This window comes from Crocodylus siamensis, chromosome 1 (assembly GCF_052110815.1).
Source record: "Crocodylus siamensis isolate JL-2025a chromosome 1, ASM5211081v1, whole genome shotgun sequence".
In the NCBI taxonomy this organism is placed as follows: Eukaryota; Metazoa; Chordata; order Crocodylia; family Crocodylidae; genus Crocodylus; species Crocodylus siamensis.
The window spans coordinates 348,797,001-348,824,764 of record NC_143395.1 but is presented as its reverse complement, the minus strand read 5'-3'; the positions used below and the strand labels follow the sequence as shown (position 1 = coordinate 348,824,764).

General features: G+C 39.5%; 1 protein-coding gene across 8 annotated transcripts in view; it reads right to left on the bottom strand.

Annotated features, from left to right (window-relative positions):
- The window catches only part of PCDH9 (protocadherin 9), a 991,597-nt gene that overhangs the window by 240,775 nt on the left and 723,058 nt on the right, over positions 1-27,764 (bottom strand). For 2 of the 8 annotated variants that reach the window (XM_090024627.1, XM_090024640.1), the window contains exon 5: positions 544-596. The exons of the other annotated variants lie outside the window; for them this stretch is intronic. In XM_090024627.1, coding sequence (XP_089880753.1) covers positions 553-596 — 44 coding nt within the window. In that variant the 3' untranslated portion in view covers positions 544-552. The remainder of the gene's footprint in view (positions 1-543; positions 597-27,764) is intronic. 8 annotated transcript variants of the gene reach the window in all.

Below are 27,764 nucleotides of genomic sequence, written 5' to 3'. Positions count from 1 at the left end.
AGAATTACTATTCCCTCAGAAGAGCTGCCAATGAATGGCATCAATTCCAATCATTTCTGCCTGAGGTTAAATGTGTATTTGAAGATAAAGTACCCTCACTGAAGTTTACCTAGCATACCACGAATAAACAACCCCTTACAATAACCATGCCACTCTGAAATATAGGATAATTTCCTCCCTATTCCTCACCTCCTAATATCTGTCACATGCAAGTCTTATATTTGCTATGAGATAATTCATAGCAAGGAGAGCAGAAGGAGAGCGGAAGCCACTAAAAAGTCAAGTCTGCCACTCATTACTTCTTCACTATCACAGTAGATTTCTATCAAATTTACCATAATCAAGAGGCCAAACTATGGTTATTCAAATACCATAAAGTGGTAACAATCAGTGAAGGCTGATATTAATGATAGGCTAATGGTTTAAAGAGACATCAACTTTTCCCACAAATATCTGCAGTCACCACAGTCTTGAAATGGTAAAACCTAAGCAAATGATTCTGTACAAATATAAATTTCAGAGCTTAAAGCTATTTTTACCTACCTTTCTCTATTACTTCAGGAAACCAATTCTCTTATTCCAATTCTTCTGCACAACTAAAATTGATAAGTTCCAGAATTAGAAGAAAAGGGTACATTTGCACTTTAATCACTTGTCTGGATTTGCTGAACATAAATCAGACTTTAAACTCCCCCAGCATGCCAGAAACTATATTCATGTAGCAGTACTGACATCACTTAACAGCTTTATATGCATGGTGCTTTATGCTACAGAAAGTCATTGAATCTATTGGTTTGATTGTTCTTGCAGCTTGGAGCACAGAACATAAATGGAAAAAAGGAGCCTTATATTGCTTGGTGTTCTGAACTGAAATCATATCAATTGTGTACCATCACTGGAAATACAGTGACTAACACAAGTCAATTATATGAAAAAACAAAATTGTGATCTAAGGGTGCATGAGCAGTACTGGAAAGAATATAGATATAGATCTATACAGTGAAAACTACAGCTGCACTTGAATGTGGATATGCATAGGATTTACTTAGTCCAATACAGGACTACTCCATGTCAATATGGCAGAACTGACACCCACTGATCCTCAACAAAGCTTTTCTAACAAAATTGTTATAGTGTTTTGGTAACCCTTAGGGAAATGCATGATTAGAAAAAAACTACTATTATTTAATTCTGTGAATCTTGTAAAAGTTGTGATCACTTTGAGAGTACTATAAGTTAGTGTTAGTGGTTGGTTGATTTATTTAATTATCACTTGCATAGCTCCTATTTGAGAATTAAGAACCTGTTATTTCTGAGCACTTTTTTTGTAACGCCTCCATCATTTTCAAAATATCTTGGATCATATACATTGGTAGGGATTAAAATCTGCCCTGCAGTCACTCATATTAATTCCACGAGGGTGTGACAATGTCAACTGGTGCAGTACTGCCAAGGTTTGAATGGCACTACTCCTGCCCCCGTCAATCAGCTTCTCTGGGGATTGACTGCTACCACAGCAGCAGACAATCTCTCTGCTAATCTCCTCTAACTGTTGTTGACCTATCTGTGCTACCTCCTCCCAAGTATATAATAAATCAAGTACATTTTACATGAAAAATGAAGTAATTACTCTGTGAATCCAATGGCTAATTGCACACAGAGGCCTTTGGGAGACGTGGGACAAATTCATGTCAGATTTCAAAAGGCAGAAAAAGGAAACTGAAGTTAATAACTCCTCAAATACTGACAGATTGAGGAAAACTTAAAATGCTCCATTTCTTCAGATGAAACAGATTCACCATCTATAGGAAATGGAATAGTATAGCCATTTATGTCGTTCTGCATGGACCATGGAGGAAATACTATTTCATCAAGAGTAACTTAATATTGAATAAGTATCTCCTTTGGCCACAGTCTGAAAACACAATAGAGCATGCTAAGATTGAAAAGTCAGAGGAACACTAAAATTAAAGTCACCTATACAACCTTAATTTGGTCACTTTGTACATTATAATCAGCAAGAATCCTGGCTTTCTCTCATAAAAAAATCCCCAATTTTCAGATTTAAAAAAGTAACTCAAAACTCCCATTTTTCCATGATCAAAACTATCAGGGAGCCTGGTTTTCTTTAAAAAAAAAAATTCCCAATTTTTGGATTTAAAAAAGTAATCCAAAATCCACATTTTTACTTGATTACAATAAAACACCACTATACAATAAAAGAACCCCAAATCTCCACTTTTCCATGATCAAAATGAAACACCAGTATAAACATACTATGTATGTATGTATATAGTAGCATTTAATTTTGATCATGGGAAAGTGGGGATTTGGAATTACTTTTTTAATCTGAAAATTGGGGATTTTTTTTAATCAAAGAAAAACAAGATCCTTGATTATGGGGCTCTTTAGCCTGGAAAAGCGCAGGCTCAGGGGTGATCTGATGGCCACCTGTGAGTTTATCAGGGGTGACCACCAGTATGTGGGGGAACGTTTGTTCACCAGAGCGCCCCAAGGGATGACGAGGTCGAATGGTTATAAACTACTGCGAGACTGTTTCAGGCTGGACGTAAGGAAGAATTTCTTTACTGTCCGAGCCCCCAAGGTCTGGAACAGTCTGCCATCAGAGGTGGTTCAAGCACCTACACTGAACACCTTCAAGAGTAAATTGGATGCTTATCTTGCTGGGATCCTATGACCCCAGCTGACTTCCTGCCCTTTGGGTGGGGGGCTGGACTCGATGATCTTCCAAGGTCCCTTCCAGCCCTAATGTCTATGAAATCTATGAAATCTATGATTATAATATAGTCTCTAACGTCTCACTCACCGAGCTGTTTGCCTCTCTCTCCTCCAGTGGTGCAACTAGCATAGGCGACAGGGAGAACCACAGTGCTAACTTGGGGGTGGGGAAGGGGCAGAGAAAGCAGTTGCTGTTGGCCGCCATGTGTTTGTAATCATGTTTGCGATTACAGTGACAACTGGAAGTTGCTACATCCACTCTGCCCCAGGTGCCCAGACATGTCCCTACACTACTGTTCCTCCCACTTAGCTTTCAGTGACTCATCTCTCACATTCTGCATCGTTGCCCATTTCCCACCCTAGTCTTCTCATGTACCTCAATGTTCTCACCTCCCCCCTTGGTCTTCTTAGTCTCTTTAACCAAAGAGTGCCATTTGTTTCCTATTACCACCCAGGCCCTTTGTCTCCCCTGAATCTCTCTTGTATCCCTCTGTCCACCAGTTTTCCATCCCAGCTCCTTGCCTCTTCACCAGTCTTCTCCCTGGCTCTTAGACCTAGTTGTCTAGCTAAGGCAGATCATATCTTCTCATGCCATCCAACCCAAATTTTCTTTCTTCTTAGCTCCAGTTACTATCTCCACCCCAAATTCCTTCACCTAATCAATCCTATGTGCCCTTCTGCATGATGCCGGATGTTTGGTTCTGATTCCTTGTTCATTTGAACCGGGAGGCTTCCTGGTCCATGGTAACTAAATGCCAGAACAAAGGGAAGATTACATTTCTGTTTTTTTCTTTCAGTACCCCATCCAATGCTAACATAAAATAGGTAGAAGCAGGCTTTACAAAAAAACAGAAAAGCTACAGTTTTCAATGTTTTGTGATATGAAGGATGATACATATGATAGTGTATTACAGTTACAACCACAAGATATAAAACAATGGCAAGTTTATACTAATCGATGCTGCAAGATGCAATGATGCATAGATTTATGCAGTCTCTATGAAGAGGCATTATATTGCAGACATGACAGAAAGAAGGGCAGCTTCTTTTCAGAGCATTTCTGTTAGGGCTGTGTGAAGCTTTGGTCACTGTTTTGATTCAGCGGAGATTTGGCCCAGTTTGGCGGCCGAATCTGAATCAAATCAGGAGACCCTTTAATCTCTCTGAATCAAATAAGAACCCTCTGAATCGATTCACAGAGATTCGGAAAGATTTGACGATTTGGACACAGACACAGCTTTAAATGTTTTTCTATATACTTCAAGGTACCAGCTGGCTCATGAACATCCTACAGTAGCATCCCACAGTAGCGTTGGGCAGGGACGGTTCCCCCAACACACTCAGCAGCAGACCCAGAAATGGACCCGAAGCACTTCTGGTCAACTTCTGGGTCCACTGAGGAGTGCTTTGGGGCTCCCTCCCCGCCCAAGCTCAGCTCAGCGACTAGTGCCTCCTGGGTCTGGGGTATACCTGGGGTCCCCCTGCAACTGATCACTGAGCTAGTGAGGTGCAGGGAGACCCCCCCCCATACACTTGGTGGTGGACCTGAAAGTGGACTGGAAATTCTTCCAGTACACTTCCAGGTTCACCACTGAGCACATGGGGGAGGGGGCCCATGCTCCTGTGGGTTGCTGCATCCACTCTACTATCACAGCATTTCTGAGCCATGCCTGGTACCTCTAGGTATGTAAAGAAAACATATAAAGCTGTGTCTATGGGTGAATCGCTGATTCTCCAAATCAGCATCAAATCTTCGGATTCAAATTTGGCTAAATCAAATTGGGACAGTCATCTAAATCAAGTAATCGAACCACTGTCCCCAATTTGGGTTGAACCCAAATCCAAATCGAATACAGCCCATTTCTCACACCCCTAATTTCCGTGCATCATCACCAATCACAATTTCAAATATGGCCATGAATTTTAGTTGTTTCAGCTTTCAAGAATCTAAACCTTTCAAGAATCCAATTTGAGACTGAGTTTCAGGAGAAAAACTAAATTTTGAGTGCTCTAATATCGCTCTTTTTCCATTTCCCCCCAACTCTGCAAGAGTGAAAGATTTAGCAGAAGAAAGAAACACCATCAGTTATATTTTTCAGTGCACTTTTGAGAACTTGACCTCCTAAAAAAATTGCATATGGGAGATGTGTTACTCTTTTGCTGACTGGAGTTGGACATAAGAGGTACATACCCTAGAGCGCACACGTGTGTGGGGCCCTGGGCTGAGCCCTCTGCCATCATGGTTAGATTGCTAGCAGCATCCAAACTAGATATTTTAAAATGTTGGTATACCTTTAGAATAGCTTTACTGCTGTTGTACTTAGAGGGTGCTTTAAAAATCTCTACAAATTTCTAAAATAAATTTTGAAATATTTAAAGGATATTTACTGAAGAAAAATTAGTTTTTATTTCCATTTTTGTTACAAAATTAGAACACAAAATAAAATGTAATTTTTTCTGTAAAACATTTAATCCTGGTCAAAAAAGTAATTTGTAAGTAAAAATGAAATGATGACCTATAATATTAATTTCTCAAAATTCCACTGAGCAAAAGTCTATTATTCAGACATTTGCATGTTATCACTGTTGAAATACAGGTTTTAAAAAACATTTGTACTGAACCCTTTATAAGATTATGTCTCCTTTTGAAACTTGGTGGCAAAAAGATTTACTATTAAAGATTTACTATTAAAGCAGCTGGAAACAAAAATAAAAATGTATTAGCTCTTTAAACTTTAGTTCTTGTTATTAATGGAGCAAGCACACTTTTTGAAATGATGCAAAAACTGTCTATTTTCACAAATGTGTATACATCCTAAATTGTGTCATAAAGATCAAATTAAGATAGTGATGTGACACTATTTTTCTTTATTTGATAACAGGACTTTTCCTTTTTCCAAGCCTTTATACTGACAACAAGAAGATGCTTTATACCATTAACCAACACATATCTTGTTTCAGTGGTGGTTTAGTCTTGTTGTAATCCTGAGGAGTTTAGATTCTGTGGAAAGTATTGAATGCTGTCTTCTGAAATATATCAGAGAATGCTTTCTCTTTTGAAGCATTTGTATAGATCTGTGTGAAAATTGTCTGACTTATAGAACAGGTTTTTATTTTCTCCTGCACCCATCTCTCAGGCCTCATAGTGCTACCTATCCTCAAAAGGAGACTTCTTTTTGCTTTTTAATTTCTTATTTGTTTCCACACATTCATCACGCTCATCATGTTAATTAATCTCTCTAAAGGACAACTTAAAATCGTTACAGGAAAAAATGCTGCTGCATCATGAACAGAGTTTTCCACTTTGAACCTCTTGGGACTCACATCCTTGGTGAATTGCTAGTATTAGCTGGGTGGTGATAAGGCATTGAGTTCTGGGGATGATAAGGCACTGAATCTGACATACAAAAGATAAATGAGAATTGCTGATAGAAAGCTGTTCTACTTTTACATTCATTGTGAAGGGAGGTGGGTGTATTTCCATCTCCTGTCAGGTACCTGAAAACAACAGACCTTATCCCTGCTTGATCTCAATGGGTTACCTTCATAAGCTCTTTAAAAGTTATATATGGAAGCCTGGAGTAAGCCGATTAGCAATGGTTGTTTGCAATCGGACATCAGCAAAGTACATAATAAGACTGAAACATGACTGAGAATACAGAAGGAGGTTGGGGGTGAGATCTAGCTCTGTTACTTTAAGAACTGGCTGTGAGGGTCACAGAAAACTCAGAAAATGCCCATTTGGAGTTGTATCCATAACCCCTTTCATGCTGAGGCAGATTGTCTCTCCTTGAAGAGGGTACCTGTGCCACCACTGCTTGAACTGCAAAATCTTCATTTTTTGATACTTTTTATGCTATATATACACATGCACCTATACATATACTTACATATATACGCACGTGTGTGTACACATGGCAGAACTACTAGTGCTGAGAAAACTATATACAGCCTGAAATCCTATTCTAAATAGACTCTAGCTTGCCTTGCATATTCTGTAATGAATACTGAGCTCTGATAGGTCATTTGTCAGTATTCGAACAAAACCAATGATCAAAACAACACAAAAGGAGAGACTTGATAAAAAGTAAAAATAACACAAAATAACATACAAAAGCTAACATTCTTTATGAGTCTCCTTTCAGATTACACCCCCCTTTTTCCCTGAATCTTCAATGTAATATCATTATAGCTTGATTGTCCTTGGATATCATGTTTGCTTCATCTTACTGTTTCTCCTTTGCTAATGCAGAAGTGTCTGCTGGACATCACCCAGGCATACTGAATAAATCAGATAATATTTGAAATGCAGGCAATATGCAGGGTTCTATTTATCCAGACTATTTATAGGTGTTCAAGAGGTGGAAGTTGTCAAGCTCTACTCTAAGTGTCAAGATTAAGTCAGGAACAAGCAGAACATACGTTAACCTTTGTGTGGGAGGGGAGGGGAGGATGGGGGCTCGGAGATGGCCAAGCCACCCTGATTGGCTGGCAGGGACATCATGGCTGCCCACCTGGACCTGATGAGGCAGCGACTCATCATGGCACGTGCCCTCATGGCCATGAGTCACAATCCAGCCATCCTGCACATGTCCACCCAACTCTTTCTGTACCCACCAAGCATGTATATGTCAGACATCTGGGGTTTGTGTGTATGTGTGTGAGCATGTGCATGTGCATGTCCTGGACACTTGGGTCCTCTGTGTATGTGTCCCCTAGATGCCTGTATTCCCTCCCCACCAATCCTGGTAGCCCTGGCCCTGTACAGCAGCAGGCTCCCTGTATCTACAAAGCCCTGGCCAAGCAGCTCTTCACAAGTGTGGACTGGCAGCCCTCCTTGGATGAGCAGGGTCTGAGGGCCTCTTTAGCCCCAGGCTTCTCTGGCCCTGCATCATGGCCACCACTGTCCACAACCCAGTCCTGGGCACCACGACCCATCCTCTCTCCCTTCCAAACTGCTCCCCCAAAGCACACACCGGGGTTGTGGAGGAATGTGGCCTAAGGAAGAGACGTGCATCATAAAATGTTGAAGCTGCCAACTGTTAGTGTATTTATTAAACAAAAACTGTGGAAAATTGCCCACGCTAGAACTTGGAAACTTCTTCCCAGTTAACACTGAAAGAGTGGGGAAGGATCCTGGCTGCAACTGGATGGTTATGATGCTGAGAGGAAGAGGGAGTTGAGCAGCCATGGGGGCTCAAATTAACAAAAACAAAAGCTCAGGGTGGCAGGGGGAATGCTGTGTGAGAAATTGCCACCCATTGGCTTAATTAAAACTTGCAGCTGCCAAACTTTGTGTGTACCAACAAAGAAAAAACTGTGGAACACTGACTGCTCTGGAACTTGGGTCAGAGCCCAGGGGGCTGCCATTTCTCACAGAGGCTGTATCACCCCCCTGCAGTGGGGTCTGGGGTTGGATTGGCTTGACCTGATGGGCCATCCCCTCCATCCCAATTCTAAGTGCTCCTGTGCCCTTCCGGAACTGGCCTGAAACCTCTTTGAGGACCTGCACCTACACTAGCAACCAGCAGCATCTGGGTGTAGTGGGTTGGCCCTGGAAGGCAGGTTGAGTCAATACCAGTCCTGCCAGTGGGTCATGGGCAGCCTGGTCATTCTTCCCTGTCCCAATGCTGCTCCCCACAGCAGGCCCCACTGGGTACTTCCTGTATTCTTGGACCATGAATCAGGGGCTCCCCTATGTCCTAACTCCTGTTTCAGCACTCCCCCCAACTCCCAGCATCTCCCAAACAATCTATGGTGCAGAGCACTGCCCCAGAGCTGCCATCCAGGGCCCCCTGCCATGAGACTATCAGGCATACTGGTCAAAGGAGGAGTCCCTAGAGAAGGGCTTTCTATGCCAGGCAGGAGAGGACAACAGTCTTCTTGTGGGATATGGCACTTATGCCACTCAGGGGTGTTGTAGCTGATCCCAAGTGGTCTTTGACCCAGTGTATACATTCCTTACTCTGGTGCTGCAACTTTCTTCACTCTGTAGTGGCACTGGTGACCTACCTCAGATATTGGGTGGCCATCTACAGATATCATTCTTGGACTTTTGTAGTGTGTTCCTGGGCCTGGATGGCTTACTCAAGTGCTGCAGCAGTGAGGATGCAAGCAATCACAGACCTGTCTGTTCCAACCCCCAATACTGAGGGTCCTACTTGGTTCTAATTTGGTTGATGCTATCTATGCACATGTCTTCAGCTGACTATCTTGGATCCAGCATTTTTGGCTCCAGAACCAGGTTTCCTGTGCACAGATGAGGAGTTAACAGACAAGGGAGGCACCGAAGGACCTATGGCGAATCTCCTGTTCAGCTCCTTTCTCCCAATTTAAGTTAGATGCTGCACCACTGCTTGGGACTGACCACACCTTCATTCTGCCTCCCAGCTGGGAAGATGTGGATGACTGGATTCCATCTCCCCTCTTTTTGAGCCAGAAGGCCTGGGAACACAAGCACCTGGGGCTGGAGGGATGAGTCTTCTCTGGTTCTCTTGAATGATAGAGATGGCAGGAATGGGAAGGATAATGCTAGAGAGAATTCTCATTTCCTGCCACATAGAATCATAGAATCAATGAGTCAGAAGGGACCTAGACAGATCATCGAGTCCTATCCCCTGGCATGGGCAGAAATAAGTACTGGGGGTGGCATGGGTCATAAGACCCCAGCCAGGTGCCTATCCAGTCTCCTCTTGAAGATTTCCAGGGAAGGTGAGAGCACCACCTCTCTGGGAAGCCTATTCCAGGCTCTGGCCACCCTTACAGTGAAGTAGTTCTTCCTAATATCTAACCTAAACCTCTCCTCCCTTAGCTTGTGGCCATTGTTCCTGGTGACTCCAAGGGAAGCCCTGGTGAACAGACATTCCCTGAGTCCCTGCTGGTGGCCCTTGATAAGGTTGTAGGCAGCCACAAGATGCCCCCTCAGTCTCCTCTTGTGGAGACTGAAGAGATTCAGGTCCCTCAGCCTCTTCTCATAGGGCTGACCAGGGAGGCCCCCAACCATATGAGTGGCCTCCTCTGGACCCTCTCCAGGTTCTTCACGTCCCTTTTGAAGTGCGGCCCCCAGAACTGGACACAGTATTCCAGCTGCGGCCTGACCAGCGCTGCATAGAGGGGGAGCAAGACCTCTCTGGACCTGTCAGTGATGCCCCTGTTGATGCATGTTGGCTTTGCCTATTGCTTCATCACATTGGCGACTCATTTTCATCCTGGAGTCAATCCTGACTCTAAGATCCCTCTCCGCCTCTGTGCTGCTGAGAGGGTCAGCCCCTAACCTATAACCATAATGCTGGTTCCCTCTCCGCAGGTGCAGCACTCTGCACTCGCCCGTGTTGAACCATATCCTGTTCAGATCCACTCACTTCTCTAAGCTATCCAGGTCTGCCTGGATGCAGTCCCTGCCTGCCCATGTATTCACTTTACCCCACAGCTTGGTGTCATCAGTGAACTTGAACAGGGTGCTCTCCACACCCTCGTCCAGGTTGCTAATGAATATGTTGAACAGCACCGGCCCAAGGACCGAGCCCTGGGGGACTCTGTTGCCCACACCCTTCCAGATCAACATTGACCCATCTACCACCACCCTCTGGGTGCGCCCCTAGAGCCGGTTTGCCACCCATGTGACTGTGCATTCATCAATGCCGCAGTCCCTCACATCTTAACTAGTGCTCTGCTGAATGGTGGCTGGAGGTGCACCAAAGAAATCTGGAGTTGCAACTGTTGTAACACCTTAGCTGTAGAGCTCAAAAAAAGCTTTCAGTGTCTTTCATGGTCTGCTTGGGTGCTGTTCTGCGTAAAGTGGTTTCATGTCAACATGTTGGGATTTCTCAGGAAAGCAACATGACCTTGAGGGATGGAGTGGCCAGTTGCCAATTAACCAGATTTATGGTCCCTTTCAATATAACAGATTGATAAATTCCCAACAACAGTAAGGGGTATTGACTCTGGTGCCTCTGCTTCATTCCAGACACAGGGGCTGGGGTTTAAAAGGCACAAAGTCATTGAGGATCATCAATAAATCAGTGTCATCGCTCTTCCACTTGGACAATCATCAAACCAAGAGCACACTGCATATCAGAGTAGGCAATTCTATCCTTCACCATGAGCATACACCTACTTACAAAGGAATAACATTATACCATTCCTTCCCTGACCTATAAACATTATATTCAGAAGATCAGCAGTAAAGTTTCTTCATGGGTTGCTGCCTTAAGATGGTTGTTCAGCACAACCTCTGGTGCCAACTTCAAAGTGCTCAGAATCACTAAACTTGCAATGGTATATACCCCAACAGATTACTGTGCTCTTGTACAGTCCAGAAGTTGTCATGCTAAAAAGCTTGACACTGTACTTAACAGTGCACAGAGACTCATAACAGACTGCACAACTTACACACAGGTGTATTCCCTGCACTCTAAGGCATTAGACCAAGTGACATAAGACAGACCCTAATTGCTCCCCTGCTGCCAGGTTGCTGTGCCAATGGAGAGCCTAGCAGGCCAGGTACAGTGGCCTTGTGTATTGCACAAAATTTAGATAAGAGTTGAGGTGAATGGATATGAAATGATTGTTTAGAGTAACCTGGTCTGAAATCTATATTCCTACAGCATTTTATACCAACACCAAACAAGTCCCCCATTGGACACAACCCTGACAGAGAAGTGGAACAAACTGAGATCTAGATAGACTCTTCAAAACAACACTGTACAAGATGAACATCTTTGATAGTCCCCTGTGTGTATAGACAGTGTCCAGTAAACAGCACAGCACTTAACTGAAAGCTTCAATCTTTACAAATGCCCAGATGGGGTACATGGAATCTGCACATTGAGCAGTGGCTTATAGCTGGCCAAGGGGAACAAGGTGTGAGTGGGATTGGAAACAGGGGCTTCATTGCCTTGGGTCACTGAGAGCCTCAGGGCAGGGCTAACCCAGCACTCAGGCAGACCCCACAAGCTCTGGCTGAGGCTAGAGTACCAGCCTGGGACTGCAGGTTTGCAGGGTGCTGCAAAGCCCCAAGGTTTGCTGGTGGAATGAGAATTAACGTGAGTCACAGTGAGATCTGGTACAGATGTTCAATACAGCACTCTAACCTACAGAGCTGAAGTGTGATAGCATAGCTTACCGTACAATAAGTGTAACTTCTTTACCTGGCCTCCGTGGCCCCTGTCACTGTACTATATGAATGCTTCACTCTCCAGAGGGGGAAAAAACTAAACAAAAGCAAACAAACAAAGAAACAAACAAACAAAAATCTTGTTTCTCGCTGCCTTAAATACATTTATCCTCACATGATGAGGACACTAAGTACTTCTACCCCATTTTAGAGATGAGGAACTCATAAAATTATTGGGCATTTATACACATACCTTTCTGTCCTGTGATGCAGCAGAGATCTGCCGCTTCTTAGCAGACTCAATTAATCAAGTCTGCTCTGCACACCAGCTGACACGCAACGCGCTGTGCTGCATGCAGTTGTATAAAAAGCAAAACACATCTCAGTGGACAGAAAATACCAACAGTGCACTTTTGAACTAAAGCACCTCCAAGGTGTTTTAGTTGAAAAGCATACCACCACTGTTTTCTTCATGCTGATGTGCATTTCACCACTTATACAGATGCACGTGTCACAGTGCTGGACGCTTTTCAAAGTGCCAGTGCTGCAGCACTTCCACGAGTAAAAAAGCCCCTTATGTCTACAACATGAGCACAGAGTGCTCAGGAATTTATATTTAAGTTAATCAAGTTAGATACCTAAATAGAAGAAAGGCTTCTAATTACCTCTGAGGATCTGAGCCCAAATAACTTTCCCAGGGTCACAGAGGATGCTCCTTGTGCAACAGGAATTGAACCCATTTCTCTTAGCCAAAACTAGGACTGTAACCACTTTACCATACTTCCTCTCACCTTTACTTATCAGCCTCATGATTCTGTTGGACTCCAGGTACTGAAATGGGGATATATATATTTTAATTATTACTCATTTGAATTTATTTCTAGTTGAGAGTGTTGAGCTAGGAATCTATATGAAGTCTCCAAAATATCATGACTATAATTGTTGAATTATTTGCAGTTAAATCAGCTCATATAATTTGGTTCATGTATAATGTTGGATATTTTCCAGGATTATCTTGAAAATTACAGAATTTTAACCCATTTTAATTCAATTGGCTTCTTTTGATGCTGTCACTTCACATTACTGGCATACTTTTAAACCTGTAATATATTTAAAACTTGACCTGTAACATCCTAAAAACTGCAGAATAAGTTACTACTAAAATTTGTGTTTATAACACTAATTCTTAGACCTTCATAGAACTTGTTCATCCATAAATTTCAGGTGCCTTACTAAGGAAATATGAGCATGCTGATTTTTTCCATGGGGAAAATTGGAACAATGAGAGTCAAAACTTCTTGTCCAACAGCAGTCAATGAATCATTAATAGAGGTGGAAATAAAATACAATGTCATCACTCCCAATCACAAATTCTACTCACTCTGCCTACCTTGCATAAATTAGGGCATAGATGATAAATACATAAACTATTGTACAAGATATTGAGCTAGGTGAATATTGGTTCAGAAAAACAAGTAGTAACACCTTTAATAAAACTGTTGTTCTGAGGCTCATAAAATCTTATATAATTTTTTTCTCCTTCTACAACCTACTTAAAACATTTTTGTACCCCTGAACACATTCTAATTTCTGACAGTAGGGAAATACTTTCCTCCCCTAGGAATGCTCAGCATGCTACACCTTATGTTTGTCAGTTGCTATTTCCCTGTCAACTGCAGTTGTTGTAAAGGGTCAGGAAGAGAGGCAATATGTCATATAGTAAGCACTACTCTACTGAGGGCTGTGAAGTTTAGAGTCAGCATGTGTGTAAGAATCCATGTCGAACACTTGGGCTAGGTACAAATGTTCAAAAAACCCAAGGCAGAATCGATCTAAATTATATAGTTTTCTGTAAATAGCATAGGTTTGATCAGTAGTGAACAGAACACACAGTTGCCTTTTGGTACGGGGCAGGGAAAATCTTAGACAGGGTTTCACCATTTTTAAATGAGTCTGTGTGTGCCAAACTTCTGTTCTGTTATGGGCATAGACCGGTTTCCAATCACTTATATTATAAAAGTGTAATGTTTGTACCTGGCCTCGAAGAAGTGAAATTGATAGGCTAAAGGTTAAGCCAGAAGTCAAGTTCTCTCCAGAATCCACCTTTAAGTTGTATTTAAGTACTCTGACATCCACTTTCCTCTGACACTGGTGATTGCTAATCTGAGTCCTTTACTCTTTGTATCTCCTTTGAAAACTAAAGCATCTACCAATTACTTACCAGTCCTCTAAATCTGAAAGCAAACATACCAATATGACTAAGACTCTATAACGCTATCTCTATCAGATGAACAGAAATCCTGCTGCTTAATTTAAATCAATTTTAGCTGCTATAGGAGGTGGTACAACTAAGAGCTGTTTAAGCTCTGAAAATGCACCTGTGCTTTATAGTTAAACAGTACAAACAGAAACCTCTGTAAAAAAAGACACTGGCCAACCCTCTAACTATACAGAGAGAATGGTTATGTATTTTGTTTCCATGTATGTAATGAGTTTTTAATCAACCACCAGTTCATCCTGCATATGTGCCTTCTTCCCCTAGAGTTCTTTTCCATCCAAATCTGCACATTTGTGTAACACAACCACTGAATGCACAGAAATCCAAACAAAAATCAAGGGGAAATCTATCAGCTGCAAAGACAAACACTTAGACAGTATACCTCTGCATTGCCTAAAACTGTCCTAATTTGGTCCCCTCTGGTCCTTTGTACTCTAAGGTAGTTACTCGACCATCCATTAAAAAGGTCAATCCTGATCAGCTTTTAATATCAATACAGATGTGAATTATACAACTCCTTCAAAGTGCTGTATGAACACTAATCAAGTCATTGGATAAGAAATTCAGAAATTATTATTCTTACTCCAGTTACTAGAAAGTAATCCAGATTGCCCCTTTAATTGAAAGGTTTGGTAGCACTGTTAACGTATTCAAACTTACTCACCTCCAGTAGCACTTCACTATCTAAAATTTTACTATTTGAATTTAAGTTAGATTTGAAAACATTACAAACTGATGAAAAGATGACAGATTAAAAAAAGAATTTAAAAAAGTGAAAATACTTTGCAAAAACACTAAGCTTGAATCAAAGATATTACATTTTTAGGGCCAGCTCCCAGTCTTCTCCATACAGATGTAGATATGCGGTTGATTGTGGCTAAGAAAGAGAGCTTCTAATGCAAGTATAGAGCTTTGAATGTTTGTGATAACTTTCTAATCAATCACTGTTTGCAACTTACTTTTAAGGTCAATTGGTTCAGGGATGGAAAGGAGATTGAAGAACTAATGTATAACTTTTAACAATTGTTTATTAATTAACATCTGTGACAATCACTTTATCTCAGTGCTATAATTATTATATATGAAACGGTGATTTAAAACCTTTTTTTCCCTACAATATCCAGTTAAATCTTTAGCAGGTTACCATGTGGCTACATGGTACTTTTCCCAACTGAGATGAAATACAGGTCATATAAATATGACTTTTTTAACTTTCTCCCTAAAATGATATAAATGTGCATTAATAGTTAATTTAACTACTACTAAGCTGTTAATTAAAACACCCCAAAAGATAATCTATATTAAATCATCAGATTTGGCGGATGCCACATTATTTTTTGTTTCTATGCATATACATAGGTACACACACATACACACACACCTATACTGGAGTATTGTAATGTGTTGAGTAACCATAGAAACAATGCAATATATTGAGTCAACCAACTAGAAAACATGGCACAGAGGTGTTTATACCTACGTAGGATCATGCCTATACTAGTGCTGTATATTAACCTGCTGTGTAATGCTCAAAAGATTCCTTCATCCTTCCTAAATTTTATGAGAATCACCTGAGGCTCTGAAAATGATTGCACATTCAAACAGAGCTAGGCAAAGGCTCTGTATGTAAAGTGGTTTGAAGATAAGTGCTAAATGGATCTTAGCATCTAAAGTAGTGCTGAAGTAAAATGCAATCCTGTGGATTTTTATATCTATGAAAATTCAGAGCTCTACATTGTGTGCTTTTTTGTTTTTTGCAACTGACGAACATACAATACCAACTATATTAGGAGAATTCGAAACCATTTTAAGAAATGAAATAACAGTGTATTCTAAATAGGAGATTTCAAAACACAGCTTTTTTCCCCTAATGATCTTAACTCAAAATGGCACCTGAACATTTCTTCACTTGAAATATATCTTTGCTATGTGTAAAACAAAAAACAAACACAAAGATAAACCTCAGGAATAGATAGCTGAAATTTTAATGTAAATCTCATTTAATGTTATTTGAAGCTAAATGGTTGTACTTTTTCAAATTGATATTTGAATTTTATTTGATTTTAAAGGGTTGGAAGTAACTCACAATAGGACATTTGATAGAACATTTTTATTAGAACCTGCAAGTTGGGATTCATTTCATATGGGAATAATACATATTTTTTATGTTTACTGTTTTATATGTCACCTGGTGAATCATCTTAAAGGTAAAAAAAATACTTATAATACCAACGTGTCTGATTTAGGCAAGAAAGTGAATTCTGTTCAGACCAGTGGGACATTATGAAACAAATCATAGGAACTATGCTTACATAATTTAATTACTGGATTAATTAAAACATTCACTACCCACTGTCTACTCACTTCTGGAGTGTTCACATGTATGTCAGCATCACAGTACTTAGAACAGTACTTGGCACTTCAGGGTCTGATCCCTAAATGAGGCTAATAGGTACTACTACCAAGGAAACAAATAATAATAATGTCCTTGAGTACTTACATACATTTGGTTTCATTGCTGTCTTTCTGTCTTACAGATTAGGAGCTTGGAGCAGATACTTCTTTCTGTTATAATAATGTCAGTTTAATCACTCCAGAATTATAGCAGCCAGTTGTTTTATTAGTCAGAATGCTATTCACTTTATATTTACTAAATAATACAAATGCTTGTTAAATATAAGTAGCAAGTAACATGATGGTACCACCTCACTACGTGAACAAAAACAAGTCAGGGTTATCATTTTTACCAAGAAAACAAGAGGGTTTTTTTCCACTTGAGTTCTGGGCAACAAAAACTCCTCCTCAATTGAGAAGCAGCATTCAGTTTTTCCTGTGTTAATCCAGTTGTCTGTCCTACTTCAATCTAATTTAATTGTTATACAACTGATCCTTTTTCTTTTTTTCTTCTTTTTTATTAAACAAAGTTGGGGAAAAAATAACTATTTTTTGTATATCATTCGTGAGCTCCCTGAGCTCCCTTTAGCTGTAGGCAATGCTGTGAAACTGAAATAGCCAGTGAAAATTCAGTCACAGCACTGTTACAATGAGTATGGTATACATCAATGCTGACAGACCCTATGGTGCTTCTATGAATATTGCCAATGTAATCTCTTTTCAGAGTTATTGAAATGCATCACAAATTTAAAAATGGCTTTTTGTGAGGAGTGACAAAAGATATAGTTATTAGCACCTAGTATCATTTTTCTTTCTTTTTTTGGTTGCAAAAACAGCTGCTTGGTATTTTTTTCCATTCTTTTCTGCGGTACAGCTCTTTTTCCCAACCACTTCCATGGGCTTGCTGTTTAAAATGATTCTTCCGACTATTGCATGCTGTAATAAGAAATGTTGTTAATAGATGGAGCTGGAAAGTTAACAGTTTCTTAATAAATTCAGGTTGCTGATTGGGATGAGTTCACATTTTCCTAGTTTCAGTACAGTATACATGATGACTGAGAATATGACCTTTGACCCATTGGCCTATTTATGCTTTAACTAATAAGAAAGAAACAGTGGGGGGTTTAGGGTGCTTTATGAAACAGGGCTCCTTAGAGCATAACAAACTGGAAAATGGAATCTTCTGTATCTTGTAATGACAAGAATATTTAATAGTCTGTGTAGGGGTGCACATTAAAAAGATGTTAGCAAGACTGAAAGTATACTCCGCAACAAAATCCTCACCCAGTTGAAGTCAGCAGCAAAAATCCCACTAACTTCAAAGGGGGCATGATCTCTGTCTTACTCTACGTGCAAAAAAAAAAATGTTGATTTAATTTTAAAATGGACACATTTAGTGCCACGGCCTTTTTGAATCTATACAGACAGCAATCATGTTTACTTATTTGGATAATATGGCATAAACTACCATCAAAAAGTCAGAACTTCTGAAGCTAAAATCAAACCTAGTGAATTTTGTGGATCCAGTATCAGTTATATAAAAAATACAGTTCAGTCTTGGGAGCTGATTTCAAATGATGTTACCTAGATGTTTTGTCCAAGAATTTGGAATGACAGACAAAAAGTGAATTTTTGGAAGAAGGTATAGCAATGATCAAATGGGACATGTATACAGGCAATATATGTCTTTCCTGAATCATACCTCCAATTTTAGTAACTTTACTCATGATTCCCTATTGATTTCTGTGGGAACTTTGACCATATAAAACTATATACAAAGGAAGGATGTTTCAGTGGACAGAGCACTGGATTTGCATCCAAATTCCTTTTCTTCCACAAAAATTATTCTATTACTTTAGGCCACTTTTTCAAGGTACTTATGCTCCTAAACATGCAAATACACCTAGTGAAATTTGTAAAAGTAACTAGCTTACTAACTGTCCTTTATTTCAATGCCTAACTTTAAAAATTGGTCCTAAGTTCCTCTCTACCTTAGTTACCCAATAGAAAAGTGGATACAATTGTATTTCCCTGGCATGCAGAGGTGTTGCGAAGATATTAAAAATTGTGGAATTGAGATATTATAGGAGTAAGGGTCTTAAATGAAACTGAGCAGACAGATATCAAGTTCCATAATTGTGTCACCCTTGCTTATAATAAATTAATAATACTCTACTTACTCAAATGGTTTTAATGAAATCAGTGGCATTACTTATGGAGCAAGAGTAAATATCAATGCAAGGGGACCAGAGCGAGTCCACAAACTATTTTATTAATGTCCACGTTGTTGTTGAGAGGTGGATGCAAGGAGAAAGGCCAATGAAAACAAATATTGGTGCAATTATTATTCTTTTGCAGAAAATTGGCAAGCTTTATATGTCTATCTTATTTAATCTACTAGTGCAAAAATCATTTTTTGCAAACTGCTGGTTAGTTCATTTCATTAACCCTTAAGGAAGAATTGCTGTCATATACTTTAACTAATGTTTCCAAGCAGTGAATGTATTAGTAAGGAAAATATTAGTTGGATCAGTAATTAAATTTCTGGGTTGGAGGGTTAAGTGTTTTCCAAGTCATTTTGTTACCCCTGTTGACCTTACCAGGCTTTGATTTGTTACAGGACAAATATTTTACTTGCAACTGCCCCTTTACTTTAAGTTTAGATGTCCTAAATACCCCTTTTTAGGACATGCCACTTGTATCATTGTTGTACTAATTACTATCAGTAATCATTAGTTTCCATCCCTATGTTTAGTTCAGGAAAGCCTGATTCTTTATTATATGCATGTGCATTCTTAATGTCCCTACCCCAGTATTATTAAAGGAAATCTTTTTGCAAAAATCTTGTTGGTCTAATAAAAGGTATCATCTCTACTACGAGTCCTGACTGCCTTTTCCTCTAGACCAATATGTTTACAACCTGGATACCTACCCCATTAAGGAAGAGGAGAGAAAGCCAGGGGGCAAGCAGCTGGCTCCAGGTCCCTGAAGAGACTAGTAAGGGTAGAGAGCCCTTTCAGAAAATGACTTTAAAGGAAATGGTAAGGAAGTCCCAGCAGCACCAGACACTGAAGCTAAGTTATTTCAGTTATATGTTTATCTGTTAGAGTATAACCTCATAAATCCGGCATGCTCGGGACCAAGCACCTGCTGGAAATTTGAAAATTCTGGATTTTTTAAACCACGGCAGCACAGAGTGGTGGATAGCAGAGGCAGCTTCCCCCTCCACTTCTCCAGGACTAGCTGCCACTACTCCCTGAAGAAGTGTATTTTAAAAAAGTACTGGATTTTTGAGAATTCTGAATTTTTGATATCCGGATTATGAGGTTATACTGTAACATGATGTGACACAGCCCTAGGCTGGAGGAAAGAATTTTAGTTTGGAAGCAGTTGTATCTTAGACCAATGATCTTGTTTAAAACCAGAGGACTGGTAGCAGCTGTGAGGGAGGCATGGGGGCTGCAGGCACACCTAGAAATGAATTGCCATCATTGCAGGAGGACAAGGCTGCAAGCCAAGCATCTGAGCCTGCAACAAAATAGAGCATGGTTGTGGGCTCAGACCTGATCAGGGACAGGTGGGTGAGAGTGGGCCTAAAGCCCCAAACACCAAGGACACAAGCCCAGACCCTGGGAGGGTGATACTAGAGATGATGGGTCCAGAGCCCAGCAGGGCAAGGCTGGAGGGGGTCAAGGAAAGACAGCCAAAGCCCTCTTTGGCCAAGTGATGTAAGAAGGAACCCTTTGAGTCAATACTTTCAAGATAGACTCTGTGTAGTTCAGCAGGCCTCCACATTGAGCAGGCCCCTGGCCCATTAATCTCTAAGGGCAATCTTCCTGTCTAGCTTCAAGTTCAAGACATGGCAGGGGAGACAACAGGGTGGCCCTTGAGAGGTCAGAGCAAGCAGGTGGGAGAGGATTCAGGTAGCCTCTAGGGGGACTGGGGCAACAAAGCCACCCTTAGGGCCTGGCTGGTTACAGCTTCCTTGCAATATTTATAGGAAAGTAGACAAAAGCATTCCAGAAAAGCTACTGTATACCAGTGATAAGGCAGCTACTGCATCAAGTTATTTCATTCTTGCAATATGCAAGAGGCTTATATTTTAATTCTAACAGATCCTGTCAATTATTTTCCCTGAACTCTTTGATTACCACTTTTGAGCTTGATTCTGATATTCTGATTCAGACTGGGTATGCAGTGTACTATAAAACCAGTTAAAACTTCTTATCAGTATGTCTTGACTAGGTAGCTTAAACTGTATTTTATAACCAAGGTGTGTAGAAGATGGGTAATAGGGAAATGGAAAGGTGTTAGAGGCCAGCTACTGTGTTACAGAATAAGGCCATCTTTTTTTTTTCTTTTCTTTTCTTTTTTTTTCCAGACCATTAATTAAATTCAGCTCTGCTGTAAGGCATCATAACTGTCCTTGAATTAAATGGAAGTTGTATGTTGTCATGCTGTGATTCAATTTGGTCTCTAGTCCACAGTCCAGTCAACCTAGCAGTATTGTATCCTTATTAAAACTTCCAATATGCAAGCACCAGCAAGAAATTGTTAATCATACTTTAGAGATATTTTAAGAAAACAAAGGTAGTAGCCACTGAAGAGAAAAGAATACATTATTTATTATTTGAAAGGCGATGTATACACAAGTAAGCAACACTGCATGAAAAACATGTGTGAAGCTTATTGAAGATTGCCTGACACATCTGCCTGATGCTAGGTCCATTTATTTGACCTTGCTTTGCGAATACAAATGAATAACTCAATGTATGCAGATATTATATATGGGGAAAATACTAATTAAAATAAAACCTATACTGTATATACAATATGCCTTCTGGGGGGGAGGATGAGAAAAAAGATGAAACTACTTCTGACACACATTAGGCATGTCATTCAATGCACTACCAGAAGGAACTCAGATACTATAGTGATGAGCATGGTTTAAAAACTCCAGAAAATGGTAAAATCATCTCTCCACTATTTGGCTTCTTATTTTGGAGGAATTGTGACAGATATTTTGATGGCATCTAAACTGCAGAGTAAGCTGGGTAATTCAGTACTAGTCTATCTCTCATTGTAAGAGAGACACTTAATTATTTGCAATTTTAAAAGGTCAGGTAATTTAATTTAAATACAGATAATTTGTAGGACTTGACATGCAGCAAATAAAATATACTAAAAATCAATATACCACAGAGTCAGTTCTGATTGGAATTAATCAATTGGTCTATCATATAAAGCCTTCCTGTGCATGCTTCTCCTAATGAAAAGGAAAACCTATAGAATGGGTAAACCATGTCACTTAATGCCAGTTCTTCTTGTATTTGGAGCTGAAATAATAAATTCAGTATCAAACTGAACCAGTATTAGTAACAAACAACAGTATCAAACAGCTGGCTAAACTGTTGGCTACCTCTCAATAGCTGGTCACTACCTTTATCACAAATGAAATTTAAAAAATGGCAACTCTTTATAATTCTAATCTTTCTACCTTAAATCAGAGTGCCACTGGAGATATCATTCACTAAGCCACTCTCACTAACATTTTAAGGTTACCAAGTATTCCCTTAGTGGATATACACAGTGTAAAGATTAACCTATAAGAGATTGGAGCACTTATTTTAATTAGAATAAATGAGTGTTTTAGTCAGGATATCTTTGATCATTGTCATGTTAACAAACTGAATAACAATGAAGTCTTTGAACAGTGAGGTCTGCTGGGATTTGTGCAGCATACAGTATCCAACTAGGGCTAAAAATCCAGTAAGCTAATACTTTTGTTTCCGTATGCAGTTTCATCTTAAAGGTAAGTGTTATCCACTACGGTTTCACATTAAACATCATCAGTGGCTGTTAAGCCTTTTCTAGAGAATTGTTACTGTCAAAGGGCTAATCTTCTTTCTTTTTTTATCATTATTTTCCTGCCTGACAAAAGGTACAGATAGGGTTTATATGGATACAAGCAATGGAACAAGTTGCCTGCTCATACTAATTATAGTCATCCTGCTCATCTAGGTGAGAGAAAAAGGTGCACGTAAGTGAAGCTTTCCATCCTAATGACACGCGGACAGACAATGCAAATGTTGTATCTGTGCTTTTCATTAATTTTGCTCACTTCTGTGCTCGTGTGTCCCTATCCTCTTTCAGAGAGGGAAAATGGAAGAATGCAACAGCAATGAATAAACTTGCATACATTTTAATGTTCCACTTTCCTGTATCTTGAAGCTGCTGATGTTTTCATAGCAAATATCTCCCAATTACAAGATGAACTGTCTGTAATTTCCATCCACAGTTCAACTGTGTGTGTTCTATCTGATTTAGATAAAGCAAAAACATGTGACAGCAGGACTTTTTATCAAATAAAGCTAGTCATATACAGAAGGAGCTTCAATAATAAAAAGAACTCTGTTTTAGCAAAATGCTAGAATCATAGTTGAAACTGACTTGTGTGACAGGAGGTAGCAGGCTGAAAAAAATACTTAAAAAACCCTAAATTTCTTACCTAATTGGAAAATAATATTTTAAAATGTATGTAATCTCTTTAAATCTTTGACACACTGGGTGAATCTTTGTCAGACTTCTTGAACTCAACATCACAGGTTCTAAGGAAAAGCAGATCTTCAGATGAAGCATGGACGACTGGTGCCTCCGGAGTCTGGGGGGGGCACCAGATTACCAATGGGTGGGCCCCAGTGGCCAGTCACCAACCTGGGGGCAGTCCCCAGCAGCCAATCACTGAGCCAGGGGTAGAAGCGGAAATGCACTTCCAGTTTTGCAGCTGACGTTTCTGGGGGGTGCTTGGCCAATCTCAGGGGGTGCACATGCTCCTGCGTGCACCCCCTATGTGTCACCAATGTGATGGAGTTACCCAAATCCATAAGGTTACAGAGCAACATTGTAACATTGCTTTTTATCCCTCTGTCACTTCAGTAAGTACAATAGTTTTGGTGCATTGCTGTAAAATGAACAGTAGCAGATAATCTTACATTGCATCACATTTACTGAGTGCATTTCTGCAACTCCATTTAACACATTTATGTTCCTGGTCTAACTCTGGTTAATTTAACCACTATAAAAGGGATGTTTTAAGCATATGGAGAATAAGAGGAGATTTCTTACCTTTCTGCTGCCTCCCTTACCAATAGCTGAACTGAAGTGAAAAGAGGTTTTGAATATTAACTCAAGCAAACTCCCCAAGTGATTGGTTCTTGATTCTAAAGCTATTAAAATATCTTTTACCTACAATCTGGATGATTATATAAAAATGTTATAAAATGATAAACTTTGTGATTAGAACAAAATGAATCAAATAGAAGTTGATGAGAAGAGATTACTCTGATCAAAATTACCTGGTTAAGCAGTTACCATCCAAAAAATGTGTTCTAATGCAGCTCATTACAATGTAATATATCTGGGGGAAAAAGAATACAGGCTATACTTCCAGGATTGGAACAAAGCATCTCAGGAAATAACTTTAGGATTTCTGCAGATAGTTGCTTCTACATGAGTTAATTTGAATTTTTGCGTGGATTACTTTCATCAAGAAGAAAATAAGGAAATTATCTTGCATCTGGACAGTTTGTGCCCAGCTCATGTGTTTTCACTTTAAGCTTGCAAAATACTGGAAAAATTTCAAAGGACAAAAATGATTCAGGAGCTGAAAAACAAGTCTGAAGATGTGAAGCTTACAGACTTAACTTATCAGAGAGAAAGGGTTGAGAGGTGACTTGATTACTGTATAAATTTATTTAAACATAGAAAAGAGATCTGAAAGTATGTCACATGGGCTTTTCAATATTTCAAATAAAGGAAAACAAGACTGAATGACTAGAAGTTGAAGCTAGACAAATTCAACCTTAAAATAATATACAATTTTCTAGTTCTGGGAGGGCAAGAGGTAGGGGCAGTAATTAATCACTGGGGCAGTTTGCTATCATATATTCATGATCATGTCATGTTTTCAGATTAGAGGTCTTTCCAAAAGGCACACAGTGCGTAAGACAAACAGTGTCTAGGACAAAAAATGCCGTAAGTATACAGGAGGTAAGACTAGATTAAAATGGTCCATTGGGCTTTACATGTTATGAATCTGTGAATCCTCTGAGCTGCCTCAAAATATGTCAAACATGTCTTTGCAATCAGCTCTTTGATCACGCAGCTTGAGATGGAGTGAAAATGACTCCAATAATACAATACAGACTCCAAAAAAGAAGCAGGGGGAGGACTAAAAAGTGAGATACAACCAGAATTGGCCCTTCTATTTGTCTGAATACACAAGAGATCAGGCAGAGGGTTTTCCAGTTTTTAATGCTGCTTTAAAGACCAGAATCAGAGCTAGAGTTCAGGTATCACATTTATGCATTTGAAAAAGTATGAGGTAAGAAATGAAAGTATGCTGAAATATGTAGATTGTGTACTGCTTTTATTGTAAGATCTGAAAATGTATGTTAAGGCTCTCTGTTACTCTTTATAAAAAACGTTCACCCTTTCTAAAAGTTAACTCTCACTCCACTCTCCAGGCTTATTACTCTGTAATTGTAACTGTTATAGACCCAAGACCTTCAGTTACTATAAATTAGTGTTGATTCAATGGATTTATATCAGTTTATACCAGCCATGGATCTCATTCATTGGATCACCAAAATATTTAGGATATGAGTGGGTTTGAGTTCTATGACCTTACCGTGAGAATCATCATGGGTGACCGGTGTCTCCCAAGTCTGGGGGGGGCACCAGATCACCGGCCGGGGGCAGGGCAGTCCCCCAGCACCAGATTGCCGAGCCAGTGGCAAAACTGGAAGCGCACTTCTGGTTTTGCGGCTAGCACTTTGAGGGGGTGCACGGCTGGTCTATGGGGGTGCACATGCACTCACATGCACCCCCTATATGTCCCCAGTGAGAATCATGCTAGTTAGGGAGAATTTAGAAACTTGAAAAGGATTTTTTCTCACTGAAAGATACTTCTGGACAGTGTGATATTATGGGGTTTACTTTGTTTTCCTCCTATCTACTTTTAAGTAAGCCAGGAACTTGGTGGGTAGATTGGATTATAAATTTAGTCACTACTTAAGAAATGCCTCGGTCAGGTTAGTAGGTGGTCTCATTTACATGTAAACCAGAATTAAGAGCTGATTAGAAGGCGGCATCACCTAAAGAGGGAGAGGCTTATATCCAGGACCTCTAATATCTGTCACAATAACTCACATGTGGGGAGGTAGAGGGATCAGAGAGCAATCATTTACTAAAGGAAATGAATTAAGCAGAAAATATGATTTTCATTGAATGAGCTGATAGTTCCCCAATACATTAGTTTAGTGAAGATGCAGCTTAATTAAATCACATTCCTGAATTTTCACCTTCTCCTGCAGTGCACAGTACAGATGTTCTGTGGAGTCAAAAGTATTTCATTGTATGTTTGATTCGAAAGGTGGTCCAAGCGCTATCAATTTTATGGTAGCATTATAGAAGATACCCCACTTCTCTTAAGATTACATTGCACAAGGAACCCCCACTTCTGCCTACCAAAAAATAAACAAATAAATAATGTATGATTAGATTGTTAGCAATAGGTAATTAAAAGCAATGCAATATAAAAACAATGCTGCAAACCTGACAACCAATTTCCAGCTCCTTGACATACATGAAAAGAAACAAGAGTAAAAATAAGCTACAAGTTATACCACAATGCTTGAAAACATTTGGTAGCTTAGGGTAAAGCATGTGACATGGCAATGCTGGTTTTGCAAATTCAGTAATTTCAGTGGGAAATTAAATTTGACCTGAACTGTGCATCAAACTGTCAACTCTATTCACCCAAATTAAATGTAACTTGTGCTGCCTGAACAATGTAATCAGCAAATTAGTTATTAGGCATTTCATACATGGTAACTAAAATTTAAAGTTCTCTGAAAACTCTTGAGGCTAATCTTATATGAGGCACCACTGAGGACACAATTAAAAGTTTATGTACACTTACATTGCTGACACTTGTCAAAGAAAAGAAAAGGTCCCTAAAATCTTTAACTACTTTTGTTCCCGTGAAAGAGTAATTAATGCCTATTCCCCAAGGAGCTACTAGAAGGAGAAAAGGAATTGAGGAATCCCTTTGGGAGGACAATAACTGTACTATGCATTAAATATGCAACAGACCATTAGGTGTGATTAAAGATTAATTTTGTGTCATAGACTGAACCTCAGAGCATTACAGGTCATGACTTTTGTCTTAATTATTTGGCTTACTGTTTTTATTTAATTAGCTTGTCTTAATTAGTCTTTTGTTATAGATGTCAGGGACACTGGAATATTGTGGAGTGTTTATTAAGTACTGGACTTGGTTCTAATAGAAATCTTTCAAGTAACACAATATAAGATTATGTTAGAGAGCAGAAAGAGCAGGTACTATCTATGCCAGATAACCAAATGTCAAAATTAAATTCCACCTTCAGAAACTAGCCTGGAGTCCCTGAATGAAACCATCAATTTTCCACACTTAACTGTGTCAAGTCAAGTGTTAATTATATAGGGCAACATACTCTCTAGATCTGCCCTGCATATTGTACCTGGAACACTAAAGTGCTATCGTATTTCCATGTACTGCATACTGTTATCTAACACAACATTTTCAGACAGAACCACTAGCAAAGAGATTAATTATATAAGAAAATAATAAGAAGAAAATAATAATAGGAAAATAGATGCACCTTTCATCTAAGACCTAATAATGACATTCTGGAGGAAACATCAACAATACCACTCCATACTTTTTAAACAGAAGCTATTTTCCTCTGTGATAAAGAATTTTCCCCCTCTAGTCCTGGGAACCAGCTATGCTTCTTCCAAAGCCTTTAAATAGTTTGCCTACCCATCCCTAACCAATCACAGCCCAAAGCAGTTTACATTTGGCTTTGGATACAATTAGAAGGCATGGTTGATCAGGAGATATCCTGGTTTTCTCTTGAAAAAAACCCCCAATTTTCAGATTAAAAAAAAAATAACTCCAAGTCCACATTTTCTTATGATTAAAATGAAACACCACATTTTATACTAGCATCCCTATTGATCACTCTGTAAGAGATGAGACCCAGCATCTGGAAGAGAAGGAAGAACTGGATAATAATGTTTGGTTAGGAAGAAGCTAGGCTTTTCCTTTTTATAAGACCATCTGTCCTATGACAAAGTAACAGTACTCTCTTGCTCCATCAGTGGAGGAGTACTCTATTGCAAAGTTTTACA